We start from the raw sequence: 13,600 nt of genomic DNA, 5'->3' as shown, positions 1-13,600 counted from the left end.
AGAGAGTCTGTGCATAGTTCCAGATCCTAAATTCACTAAAACATCCTGTTCTACAGTATTGGTTTGGTAAGCAGATAAAAATCAAACCCTTAATATTCCCTCTTCTAACAACCTGATCAATTAAAATTCACACCACATTAAGCCTGAATATCTATTACACAGACTTGTCATCATACATCTATATTCAGAATTAAAATTACAGAGAATGGTCAAAGCAGTTAAGACTCCTTTTCAGCAATTTTTAATAAATGTATTTCACAGACTATCCACAGGACTGAGAGGCACTGAACTACTTCCTTCCCATTAAGAACCTGTTTTCCCATGTCTGCTCCCATAAATGTTCAATATATTCCAGGCAGTAATTCTCAAAAGAAATAGGATTTTTTTTTTTTTTTTTTTAAGATCTTATGTTAAAGGGGCATTAAATACACGCAGGTATTTCACAAAATCTGGTTGGTAGCTTGTATGAGAGAAGCACAACATGAGGCTCCCTACAAACTGCTTACTGCTTCACTCAGCAGATGCAAAACATTGATTTCAGCTGTCCACTAAACACAAAGAAAGACTTAGAGAAGCCATAATGTCCTAAACTAGGGTTAACAATTTTAAGGCATAAAACCCAATACTGATTCTACCTGAAAATGGTGAGGATAGAGGGCTGAGCTCTGCATTATGTTATGCTCTGCAGCATATGTGCACCCAAGCACAGCCTTATGGACCCCAATTTGGCTCTTCTCTAAAGCTATTCTGAAGCCCACAACTTTATTTCTGAGAAGTTTGTTTCAAAAAGTGACATCAGAAAATACTGTCGCCAAGTGAAAAGGCCTTAAACAGCATTAAAAAAAAAATATAACAAAAGAAACAGTTCTGGGTAAGTGAGGCAGGGATGGATCTCTGTCAATGGTTTCCTAGAGAATCTTGGTTAAGGTTTTATTTAAGGTCCCTTCCAACCCGAGCCATTCTACAGTTTAGTGATTGATTGTTCCTGTCTGTGCCCAGCAACAATAATGAAACTGGCCTTTTATGCAGTGTAGCTAGATCATTGTGTTTTCAAACAAATTAAAGGCCTTAGTAAAATGGATATTATCAACTTTACCAGTGTAGGGGCTGGTCCCTCATCCTTCCCATTCATCTTAACTCCATGATTTTTAAAGCTAGCTTAATTAAGGAAAAACTCTGCAGGCACTGTGAGAGCACTCACTGAACATTTTATATGTTCCAAAGGTACTTTAACTTGTCTCTCTTTGAAACTCCAACTCATGGCCTTGCCCATGCTGGATTTGCATTCAGACTGTTTGATCCTGGACCTTTAACAAGAATCTTTAGGTCCACAGTTTTCTTAATACAAGTGCCCCACTAATGTGAGACAAGGATTGTCCTATAGATAATCTTCATTATCAGAGAATGGTATGAATAATAACTGATGTATTTTAAATATTAAGAAGGAATGCTAGGGTAAACAAAATTCAAGCTTATGTTTTATTCATGCTAGAGATGAGACATATCAGGGTTTCAAAAAGAAATAATAGGCTTTTACATAAATGGGAATAAGTGTATGTAATCAAAAGTAGCCATTAATTTCTCTTAATGGTATTCCACAAAACACAAACTATCTATATTGCAATAACACTAATTGTATCATAATCCCAGTGAGATTAATTTTCAACTCACAAACAGCAGCCAAACTCAGTATCTGAAAGTGTAATCTCCTAATGTCTAAATGTGTTTTGTTTACCACCCTAGTGTATTAACTACATATGAGTCAACTAATACTATATAATCGTATTTGCTGATAAAATCCTATGATTAAAAATGCAACCTGACTGAATGCAGGTTATAGAAAGTATTTGTTTTCTGCTTGCTGTCAGGTGTGTCACACAAATTTCCAGGTCAATGGGTTATTCTTGCTAATCAGGATGATTATTGCCCATTGTTTCTGTGTGTCTCCTCCTTTAATGTGTAGCCCTTAAGACCTTGTAAGTGATCTTCACATCACATACCTCTTGACCCTGAGAATGCTGCTTTAAATGGTGAACTTTTTTTACCAAAAAGAAACTGACATACTGATAAACAGTCTTCATTTGCATTTGTCCTCACTCTTTACTTCCCTAGAGATTTTCCAGGGAAGGAAGCTCTTTTGTTTAGTAACTCCAGTTCAGTTGAAAAGCATTTTAATAAACTGTCTTCTACTGCTACACAACCTTTGAATTCCAGGCCAATACAAATATAGATGTACCAGACAGCAAAGGATCTTCTGTCAAAAACAGGGCCAGCCATAAAATAAATACCTGCAAATGCTTAATGCCAATGAAATCTGAGGAGTCTGAAATTTGAAGAGTCTGCCTACATGTTACCAGCAGGCAGACTCTTCAAATAGTTAGTTCTGCTAAATACTAAGCATTTTTGGTGTGACTTTAGATCTTTCAGAAGAAAAGGCTTTTCAACATTGGATTTACTTCTATCATTAAGTAATTTAATATCTTTTATTTTCTTACTCTCTTTTCTTATCTGCCATTTCCAATTAACCTATGGCTGTCAGCTACTCTGTATGCTTTGCTCTTCTCCTACCACCTAGAATCATTGAAGTATTGGGTATAAACTAAAATCCTGAATGCTCTCTGGTATTCCTATGCAATTTCCTTTTTTAGATAATTTTTATTAAACTAAAGCACCTTACTTAAAATAAGATCTCATTAAAAGTGTATTAAAATTTTAATACTCCTACAGATTCAGTTCTCATTCCATGAATGATAGAATACAATACCAATAAATGTAAAACCCTTACTTTTAGAAACATAAAATTAGTTATATTTTCATATGGAACGGCATGGTATTTCATTAGAACAAAGGTATTACTACAGAGAATGTGCACATTGCACATACACATTTTATGTCCATAACATACATCTCTCACAGGTTTGAACAACAACTCTAATACATGAATAGAACACTTGCTGCTCCTGTTTCCCCTTTTTCTCTCAGTTCTCCTTTTATGCAATGGATGAAACAATTATGTCCTCTCAGATCAAAGTTAAGAGTGCCTTACTGTCACCACTGTTTATATTTTGTTGTGATCTGTGATTGAACACAAGTCTAGAGATCTTAAAAATTTGGTCACCTTTTCTCACAGGCTTAATGAATCCAAATTTTGCTGCATGATGAACTTCAACAGGAAAACCTGAAACAATCCTCAGACAGATAAGGTGAAAAGGAAAATACTAAAGGAGATGAGGCATGATAATTTGAAACCCTGTATGCAGAGAGGATAGCTGATCTGGTCTCTCATTCCTAAGTGAGTACTTTAACTACTTTATTGTCTGTATAATGGATATTCTTCTTCCTCTTTTCCTCTTTTTTTTTTTTTTTTTTTTTTTAAAGAAAGCCATGAGTGCATGAGTGTACTTTCATAAGGTCAACTCGTGCACTGTGTTTTAGCAGTATTCTAAGCATACCTACTGGATCTGGGCAGAGGACAGTGTGAGAGGATCAGCTGAAAAGATGGGGCATGACTCACTTCACAACATTGCTGCCTAGTACCATTATACATTCTTTTGTGTTCTCTTCCTGGCCTTCAGCTTATTTCAGCTGTCCTAGAGTGTCTAGGACTTCTACATCAGACCAGAAAGTCTGACATGGGGTCTGTAAGCAACGTGAGCCCTTCCAGTGTGTCTGTGCAAGATGGAATCACAGAAGAATGCAAACCAGAGGTCACCTCTCTATGCCCTACCTCCTAACCACAGCAGGGTCAGCTCGGTTGGAAGTTAGATAAAGGTGCTCAGGGTCTTGTCCAGATGAAATTTTAATACCTCTGAGGAAAGGGATTTATCAGCCTCCCTGAGCAATCTCTTCCCATGGTTAGCCATGGAACAGTGGTGATTTTCCCCCACCCCTTCTATCCAATTGCATTTTGCCTCTCTGCAACCTGTGACCATTGCCTTTTGACCTCTTGCTGTGTGCCTCAAGTCTGGATTCATGCTAGTGATTGGACAGCAGGAAATGGCCTCAACCAAGAGAGGCTCAGGTTTGATATTAGGAAAAAGTTTCTCCACTAAAAAGTGGTTAAACCTTGGAACAGGCTACCCAGGGAAGTGGGTTCAGAAGTATTAAAAAAATGAGTAGATGTGGCACTTTGTGATATGCTTTAGTTGGCAAGGTGGTATTTGGTCAAAGGCTGGACTTGACCTTGGAGGTCTTTTTCAACCTTACGGATTCTATGATTTATTTTGTCTCTAGCCCTCCTCGTATCAGGTGCCACTTAGAAGCTCTCCTTAAGCTTTCTCTTCTTGCAGGTTAAACAAACACAACCTCTTCAGACTCTCTACACTTCATGTGCTTCCACTCCCTGTCCATCTGAACAGCTCCCCGTGGGCAACTCCTCTGCTGGCTCGCAGCTCCGTCCCACCGGAGAGGGCTCCACAGTATTCCAGCCAAAGCCTCCCAGGTGAGGGTGTGCTCCTAGTCCGCATTGCCACAAGGCTGCACTGCAGGTACATGTTCAAGCTGTCCTTCAGGATTGGGGGTGTCTTCTGCAGACCTGCTGCACAAAGATAGGGGTGTGGCTTCTCCTTTGGGCAGTAGCTGCCATCAGGGTTCAAAATTGCTGTTGCATCTGAAGTGACTAGGATTTTAGACTTACTTAATTATCCAAATTCTATCTTAGATTATAGTCCTAGTAAACTGCAGCTACTTTAAACTAACTTTTACAAATTCATCTAGCGTTAACCACTGCCAAAAATTCAATTATTTTTGGTGCAGAAACTATCCTCACCTTTAGCAGTAACTATTACCACCCAATTACTTATGTTAATGATTACTGTACCACTGAAACCAAAATATATTTGAAAATGTAATAAAACTGTTAAAATTGAGAAGGTTAAAAAACCTTTAATAATTCCCATTTTTTCACCTATTTTGAATTATTTCCTCCCACTGGAATAAAGAGACAATAAAGCTACTCAGATGAGTAATTGCTCTCTGATGAGAGACAAGTATCTCCCAAATGGTTTATTTTTTTATTTTCCAAATAAAAAATGTTTTTTTTATTTTCCAAATAAGAAATTGTTTTCCAAATATTAGTGGTTTTTTTTTTCAGAGCCAAACTCTGTAGAATTATATCCTCTTTTAGATTAAGTGAGAAGAAGTGACAGCATAGGATTCAAGTCCCCTGAACCAGGCTAAACTTCCCCTTAATGTGATGCTGTCACGTTTAACAAGTAGGCAATGCACGCCATCATAGAATCACAGAATGGTCTGGGTTGGAAGGGACTTTAAAGAATGTGCAGTTTCAACCCCCTGAAATGGGAGGGAGCACCTTCCACTAGATCAGGTTTCTCAAAGCTCCATCCAAGCCTCTTGAACACTTCCAGGGATGGGGCAGCTACAGTTTCTCTGGGCACGCTGTTCCAGTGCCCCTCCACCCTCACACTCACTATCTGATTAACTCCTAGAGGATGTTTTAATTTTGGTTTTAGTCAGTCTGACTGCGAACACCATCATGAATTTCTTCATAAAGATTATCATATCTGGGGACAGGGTGTGCATATCTTGCTATGCTAAGCACCTTACTCTACATGGTGCTTAGACCATCAATGGTGGTTTTGTCAGAAGACGATACTTTTCCTTCAAGTCTAAATATTAAACAGCAGTTTGATTTGCTTAGCTAGTTCTCATTTAAACATATCTTGAATATTTCTTACTGTTTTCTGCTATTTGTTTTAAGTCTTTTCAACATGATATACATTGAAATACTCAATGGTCTCCCAAAAGACTAAAAACATTTGTATTTAATGCACACTAAAAAGCATGTGCATTTAATGCATATTCTCTTAAAAAGGAGAATTGGTTAAAAGGTCTGTAGAATGTTTTAGCAGCTGCCTGTCATTCTCTAAATCTTATCTATCTAACCAAATTTTACTTATAAATAAACTAGCTTGTATATCTTTATATGATCAGATTCACTGATAGCTAAAATTTTTATACTTTAGGAAGTAAACATTCCTACTTTATTCCCTTTCGAATAAATACTCTAAATTCTTGATCACAGGAATACTTAATCACCTCAAAAATACTTCAATGAATTTTCAGATTTATCCTTCTATTAATTGCTCCTATGTTGTATCTTCCTTTCTTATAGCCCAGCTGGACAGCAATTGAAGTTGTGCAAATAATCATCTTGCAGACAAAGATCTTCAAGGAATACATTCTGCCTTTTATCTTAAAGATAAGAAAGAATTTATTTGGACAAAAATGGGATTTTTAATGAAAGACTTCTGGGAAAAATAAAGAAGGAAAAGCTAAATGATTTTACAATGTCATTAAGTTTATGAAACTGGCTTCAGGGTTTTCCCTGTGAAAACGAGATCAAACTCTTCTTAGTCATCATGCTTCCATAGCACAGTTTTCTTCGTCCTATGCCTCTTATGACAAAATACCATCACTTGAAAAGAAATACGCTGATAAGAAAACCGTACATGATATGACTTTGGAAAGCAGTAGTTTTCTAAATGGCAATTATCAGTGCTCAAGCAATGTATGATGTACTGACACTGATCTGTTTCCTCAGAATGTTGTTCCAGTCTGAAAAAAAGAGACAGTACAAATACTCTCATTGTAACAGCTGTTCAGATTAGAGTCTATGAAAATAGACTCTAAGCAGAATTTTGACTGTAATTCTGTTTTCACACTGCATAAGCCATTTTGACTTTCACCATATTCCCATGCTTTCTGAGTGAAGCTGATTTCATGCTTAACAATGCAGAACGGCGTCATAATCCAACTATCTAAATAAATTCCTACAAGCTTCAAATACTTTAAAGTGAACCCCTGACCTAAGCTACTGATGGTACTATTCTTCAGTGTAAAAAACTGAACTAGGACAAAGATCAGCAATCCATTCTACTGGAATCTGTTCCCACAAACCTTTAATGACTTTGGAAACCTCCTCTTCTCTTTTTTATTAAAGTTTAAAATTTTTTCTTTAATTTTCTCCTGAAAAAGACATATTACAAGGAGAACTTAGGGTCTTATGCAGGTTGAAACCTTCTTACATAATTCTTGAAAGACAGATATCTTAAAAATCTGGTCCTACTTTTCAGCAGAGACAGTTGGAAACATGCTGCTCTTCATTGACTGACATTGATCCATTACTGGAGCAGAACTGCAAAAACTGACTGTATTATTTTCATCTGCTGATAATCTGTACAAAGAAGCCTATGTTTACTTAGGTAAAACATAATTTACTGTTTGATACCAATGTTGCTCTTGATGATTTGATAATTGATTATATAGTCTATATGTTTCTTTTATATGTAACATATTTATCACCACTCATTACTGAAAAAGTTTGACAAGTTTTTTGCACTACGTTGATTTATTATTGCTCAAGATACAAATCACAAGTGCTGCATTGCTCTTTTATTCTACGATTGAGTAAGGCTTTGAAGTGGTTAAGAACAGAAATCTTGGAGATCACAATTAGCAGCTTTCTTGGATTACCAAAGAAAAGTTCTAGATATTTCAATTTTGAAAGTTGGTAAGCAAGGCATAACAATGACACCTGAATCTTATTCATGATTTTAAGGAGAGGAGCTATTCTATTGAGAATATTTAGCACCTGTTCTGTACACATTGTTGCCTTGCCTATAAGCAACTTTCTCCACAACTTTCTGAATTGCCTATGACTATGAAGCCTCTACATTCCCAGAACTATGCTTTGCATAGATTCCTTCCTTGCTATCTGTTGGCCAACATCTTTCTAAGTCCCATTTCTCCTAGAAATATTAGCAAAGCAATCCCTTCCCTTAAATAAAGCTCTTATTTCCTTTTATGTTGTTTTGTTCTTGTTTATTTGTAAAAAGTAATTAAAACAAAATGGGTATTTTTGTCATCCAGAGGGCCACTGAAGTCAAAAAAGAGTAAAGAATGTAATTGGTTTTTTTAAAATTATGATCCCTATTATTTTGAAAGTATTATTTTCCTGGCAAGCAGTTTTTGAAGTATTTGCATTTAGGGAGACTTCTGACAGCAGTGTAATTATGGGTGATGGTAAAAACTCAATATCTACACCACTTTAATTTAAAAAACAATGCCCAGACAACTCCTCCAAGAGGTATTTCATGCAGATGAACTGAGAGGCATGTAGACTCTTTAAAGCCAGAGTGATCATGTTGGAATTTGTTCACATTTTATGTCTTTTTTGTATATCTGTGATTCATGAGGGAATGCATAATATGTGCTTATTATCTTCATAGGGGGAATTTCACAGAAACTCAAGTAAAGATTTGTTTCACATCTCTCGTGTGAATTACTTCTGTTGAAGACTGGGTATTTAAATGATTCTTAATAAGTTATTAAATTCTTTTAACAGATCATTTGAGTCACAATTTCCATGAGTTAAAAGGTATTTTTGTTATAATCTTGTGAGAGATGCTATATTATATTGTCATCCCTGGAACAATTCCAAGCTTATCTATAGGACTCCACAATTGCAACTAGTCATATTTATAAGAGGACTAGAGTTTTAAGACATCATTCCAGCATATTGGCAATTGTGGAAGATATTAACTCTTTAGCAAACTCTTGTGCATATAAGGTGAATATGCCACACACCTATTTATCACACTCCTTTTGATAAATATTTAGAGGTATTTTCTTAAGTCATTCAGATCTTTATGATCGACTGAATTAAAAAAAAGGGAATTTGAAAACATTGAAAGGCTGAAGTGTGATTAATCGTATAATCATACATTTTTAAGGGGAACAACAGGCTCCTTTATATATTTTTTTTCCTTTTGTTTGAAAACAGTGAAGCTTGCAAAACATTATATGAATTGAAATGGTAGTCTTCAAACAGGTTTTCACATAAGTTACACAGTCTCAACAGCATTGTAAAGTTGCTCATCAATGCTCTGCTGGATCCCAATTTAGTAAACTACTTAAAAATATCAGGTTAGGATACAGTTAAATGAGCAGGAATTTATGCTTTGCTGCCTGAGGACCTTGTAAGAAATGCATTAATAACTTGTTACAATTTTCTCCAATGTCAAATAAAGGTTGAAAAATAGTAACAAAGCTCAGAAAAATTTTGTCATAGCTTACACACATTGCCATTATTGCCTTAAAAATACGATTGAAAGAGTAAGGTCAGCTTATTTTTGCTGCCAAGATCTCTCACTTTTATCTGTCTAGATCTACTGATTTCACTGAGTAAACCAATGTATTTAACTACTACCACAGATAGCAAAAGATATAAATGTCTGAGTTTTGAACTTGAATTTTTTTAGGATGTCTGCTTCAACGTATTAGTTTCTGGAATACTAAGAAATAAAGAGAGACTCCAGCCATGTTTACTTGTTGAATTTTCTCAGAAAGATTTGCAATTATCAACAGATATTTACACAAGGAAAAAGGGTAATTTTTGCAGAGACCTTTCTTGCATAACTCTGCAATAAAGAAGTGCTTCAAATATTTAAAGAATTATTGCTTAACTGAGAAATTTGAAAATATGCTGCTGCTTTTTACGAAGTGGGAAGTGGAATATTCAAATATGACCATAATAGTAATAAATAATCATGTGTTTAGTGCTTTATATTTTCAAATCTCAATACAAATATTCATTACAATGTTTCCAAAGCAGTGGACAGGGAATAATCACTCAGACTTACCCACATTTAATCTGCCTGTGACTTCTCCATTTGAATTGCGAGCATTCACAGTCACATTATGAGTAGACTGGAGAAGCAGTGATGAGTCCTGAAGTATGGAGAAAGAAAAAAAGTATGTTGGACAGTACAATTAGAATTGTAAACCATTTTCAAAATTTAGTCTAGCGCTGGTATCAACACAGTCACTGAAAGGTCTTTGCCACTACAAAACTATCCACAGATCTCATCAAATAATGTGGGCAGATATTTCTGATTACTACAATTAAAACATATTTAAAATAAGAAAAATAATTAAAGGTGAAGTTAAAAAATCAAATTCATCAGGTGAACAAAATCTGTGTTACTGGTCCAATGAAAATGGCTGCTAACATTTTATCTTTTGGAAAAATGCTTTAGTACTAGGTTTACTACCTTTCAGTACATAACTGAGACTCCTAGAAGACAGCCATTTAATTGAGTGTGAGTACTCCACTTTGAGAATTCATATCATTGTACTAACTTGGTAAGAAACATGCATGTGCATTCTGCTTCCTCAATGGTCCATGCAGTCTGTTGACTGTGGCCTAATTTTGGCACCTGGGACTAACTCTCCAGGCAAGGAAGCTGCAACAGTGAGTGATGGAGACAGTGGCAGGCTGACTAGATCAATACTGACTTTAACAGATGACAGTACAGGTGATTTTCAGGGTAATCATAGTGGCCACTGTCTTCACTTGACATTAAGTATCAGAAAATTATCTGGGGACACAAAACCGTATCACGCTCATTTGGATCAGCAATCTGTAAATACACTGGTAGACTTCAAAAAAGGGGGAGGAAGTTTTCTGCAGTACAGGTGCGTTCATTATAAAGCATACTTTGTGTCTGAAGGACAAGAACTCAGTAAGAGATAAGAAGTGCCTACGCAGATCTCAGCTGCCAAAGTATCAGTGAATACATGATATGAAGAGGGGATCAGCAAGCTGCCTGCTTTGTGACCTCAGTGGAGATACCCATTCCTAAATAAATGAGTTCCTAACTACTGGAATATTATTAAAAGATCAGCTTCTTTCACAGCTATGGTTTCTAGTTACTTTTTCTGCACTCACCAGAGACTCTGCAGTATCTTGAAGGGATAACCCCAAGGCATATCCTCATCTCAATTTAATGCTTAGAGTATGAGACAGCCTGAGAGTTTTAAACACTTTTTATGTGATGAATTTTACTACAAATACTTATTTAGTAACAGAACCACAAACCTGATTAAAAAGGAATAAAATAGAAGCAACAAACAATTTGGACTCAAACTTACACATTTTTTTTTTAAAACCAAACGGCATCTCACAAGCAGGTAAGAAAGGCTCTCTCAAAAGAAGTCATAAAGTGAGCAAAAGAAATGAATCTCACTTTGTAAATTATATCAGGAAAGCATGAAAGATCACAGAATTAACACAAATAATGAGAAGTCTACAGAAAAAAGTAAGCCATGTGCTAGAATGAGCATTAATGGTAGTAAGTTAGTATGAAGTGGAAAAGGAAGGCCAACAAAGACTGGGGATTGGGTAAATACAGTACATTTAAGTAAATCTGCTAAATCACCATCAAGGCTGGGCATCTTTATTACATTTATTTGATTGCCACTGGCTGATTTAAAAAATAATTTAGTAATTTGTGATATCAAATGAAAATGTGAATAAACTGTACTCTAGACCTGTTGCTGCCACATGTGTGGTTTTGACTAATTAAAATGTAGTAACATATTTAAAAATGCTTGTCTTTTATCTTTCCATGAAGATGTTTTAGCAAAGGTGCAATGGTCTTGCCCACAGCTTTGTGTTGGACTCATAGTGAAGGCATAAACTTGTAATAGGCTCCAGAGACAATGCACATCAAGTAGATTTTCTACTACATATTTTCTTAGCACTTTGGAGACTTCATTAGTTGAGAAAATCTGTTAGGAGACTGCAAGGAGAAAACTATTAAGGCAAGGGAGAAAGCTGCTTTGAAAGCTGAGGGGGCCTGGTTCTCCAAGACAAATTTAGGAAAAGAAAGCTTAACAAATAAGTAATGTTATGAGAATAAACACATAAATGGCAACTCAGGAGACCAAGCTGCAGGCAATGAAGCCTTTAGAGAGTTCAAATATTTAGAAAAGTAAGGATACAAACAAAAAACCTCAGATGAATTGCCAGTAGGCACAGAGAATCAGTTGCCTGAAGGCTCTAATTAATGCACACTACTAATGATCATGATGGATCATTGGACAACTAAGCTTATATTAGATGCTGCCACACCTCTTTTTCCTATATTGTACTAAATGTATTAAGAGCTGAAAGGAATATCAAGAGAGCATAACGATCTTTGGGACTAGAGGGAGTTCTTAAACATTAGCTTTGGTGGTTTTAAAAAGTTACACGTCTTACTGGATAAACAACCTCAAGGGAAATTCACCAAAGCACATAAATAGTTTTCTCACTGCCTGTGAGGCAGAAAAGAATACAGCATAAGAAGCTAAATGGAAATACAGATATAGTAATGGAATTTCAGTGTCTTAATTAAGAGCTGTTCCGGAAACTGGAAATACTTGTTGCAGAAAGAGAGAAAAGGAAAGCTCAATGTAAGTAAAATATGTTGTATTGCTTAAATTTTAGTAATCAAGCATGTTAACAACCTCATTCTGATAAATTTATTTACGTTTTCTCTTGCTATAGCAATATATATACACACTAACTTTTTTCCTAGGTTCAGAAAGGTCTCATGGCTGGCTATTTCTTCTCAATTACATGTTTGAAGATATGAAAGAGCCATATTTGGCTTTTATTGTCACTGAATAGTACTTTATTCAATGAAATGTCCCACTGATTGATGATAACAGTTACAAAATATAAAACTTTATTTTGTGTGATGTTGGACTATGGACAATAGTTCTGAAAAATATTTATTTTATTGGCCAGAAGCAGACATTTTAAAGTTAATGATTTTGATAAATATTTGACCAAGTACAGTATTCCTTTTTTACCTCACTAGTAATAACAACAACAACAAACTTTTCTGTCTAGGTGAACTAGATTAAATACTATGTCTTTCCATTTAGATTTGTAAATTTTATATACATAAATATATAAACATGCCAGACATTTCATGGCTTTGTCCTTGAAGTGAAAAAACCTATATATTTTAGAGAAATCATAACTTTTCCATTGGGATCCGCTAATTTTAGAGATATTGAAACTATTCTGTAGTGGATGAATAAATAGAACAAGCAGCTTCCTAGGGAAGCCTGTATTAAAAAATAATCTCAGTAAAAATAATGAAAACGTTTTTATACACTCCTCAAGTTTTAGCATTACTTACGTATGACAACAATTATAATTCCTGTTTGAGCTGCTTATCACATGCCTAAGAGATAAATGTTAATTCTGACAAAGCATCATAACACTGACCTTGTAAAGCGTGCAGAAATATGTGTGTATACAGATATACATGAACATACATCTATATATGGGGTTTTTTTCTTGACAGAAATCACAGAAAGTTCAATTATTCAGAAGTGCATTAATTTTATTTAGCATTTTTTCAAGATTACTCACCACTCTCGAATGTATTTCTTTGGCATAAAGAGGGAATAAGAATTCAGATTCCCCTTCCAGTCGAAGGCCTTCTTTTGTAACACGCAGGTGTCCCATTCCAGTCTGAGGAGAAGATGTGAGAATTATGCACAATTTACTATTGTTGCTGTATTTATTTTGTGTTCTTTTCATTAATCGAACATTTTCAGAAGTACCTGCTTCAAGTCTACTGATAAATATACAAATACTAATGCATTTAAAATTTTGAGAATACCTTTTTTTTTTCCCAGAAGTAATTTTCTCTCCTGAGAAATTGCAGATTTCATGAAGTTATTAAACTTGCTGTTTTTTTTGGGGTTTTTTTTTTGGTTTTTTTGGGCGGGGGGAGGG

General features: G+C 35.4%; 1 protein-coding gene across 3 annotated transcripts in view; it reads right to left on the bottom strand.

Annotated features, from left to right (window-relative positions):
• SGCG (sarcoglycan gamma) overlaps positions 1 to 13,600 on the bottom strand; it is a 104,110-nt gene that overhangs the window by 28,334 nt on the left and 62,176 nt on the right. For all 3 annotated transcript variants that reach the window (XM_053969429.1, XM_053969437.1, XM_053969444.1), the window contains 2 exons: positions 13,232 to 13,333; positions 9,663 to 9,750 (listed from right to left, as the gene is read on the bottom strand). In XM_053969429.1, the coding sequence (XP_053825404.1) occupies positions 9,663 to 9,750; positions 13,232 to 13,333 (190 nt within the window). The remainder of the gene's footprint in view (positions 1 to 9,662; positions 9,751 to 13,231; positions 13,334 to 13,600) is intronic.

Source organism: Vidua macroura, chromosome 2 (genome assembly GCF_024509145.1).
Source record: "Vidua macroura isolate BioBank_ID:100142 chromosome 2, ASM2450914v1, whole genome shotgun sequence".
NCBI classification, from domain to species: Eukaryota; Metazoa; Chordata; class Aves; order Passeriformes; family Viduidae; genus Vidua; species Vidua macroura.
Note: the sequence above shows the minus strand (reverse complement) of the source record. Positions and strands in the feature narration are given on the sequence as shown.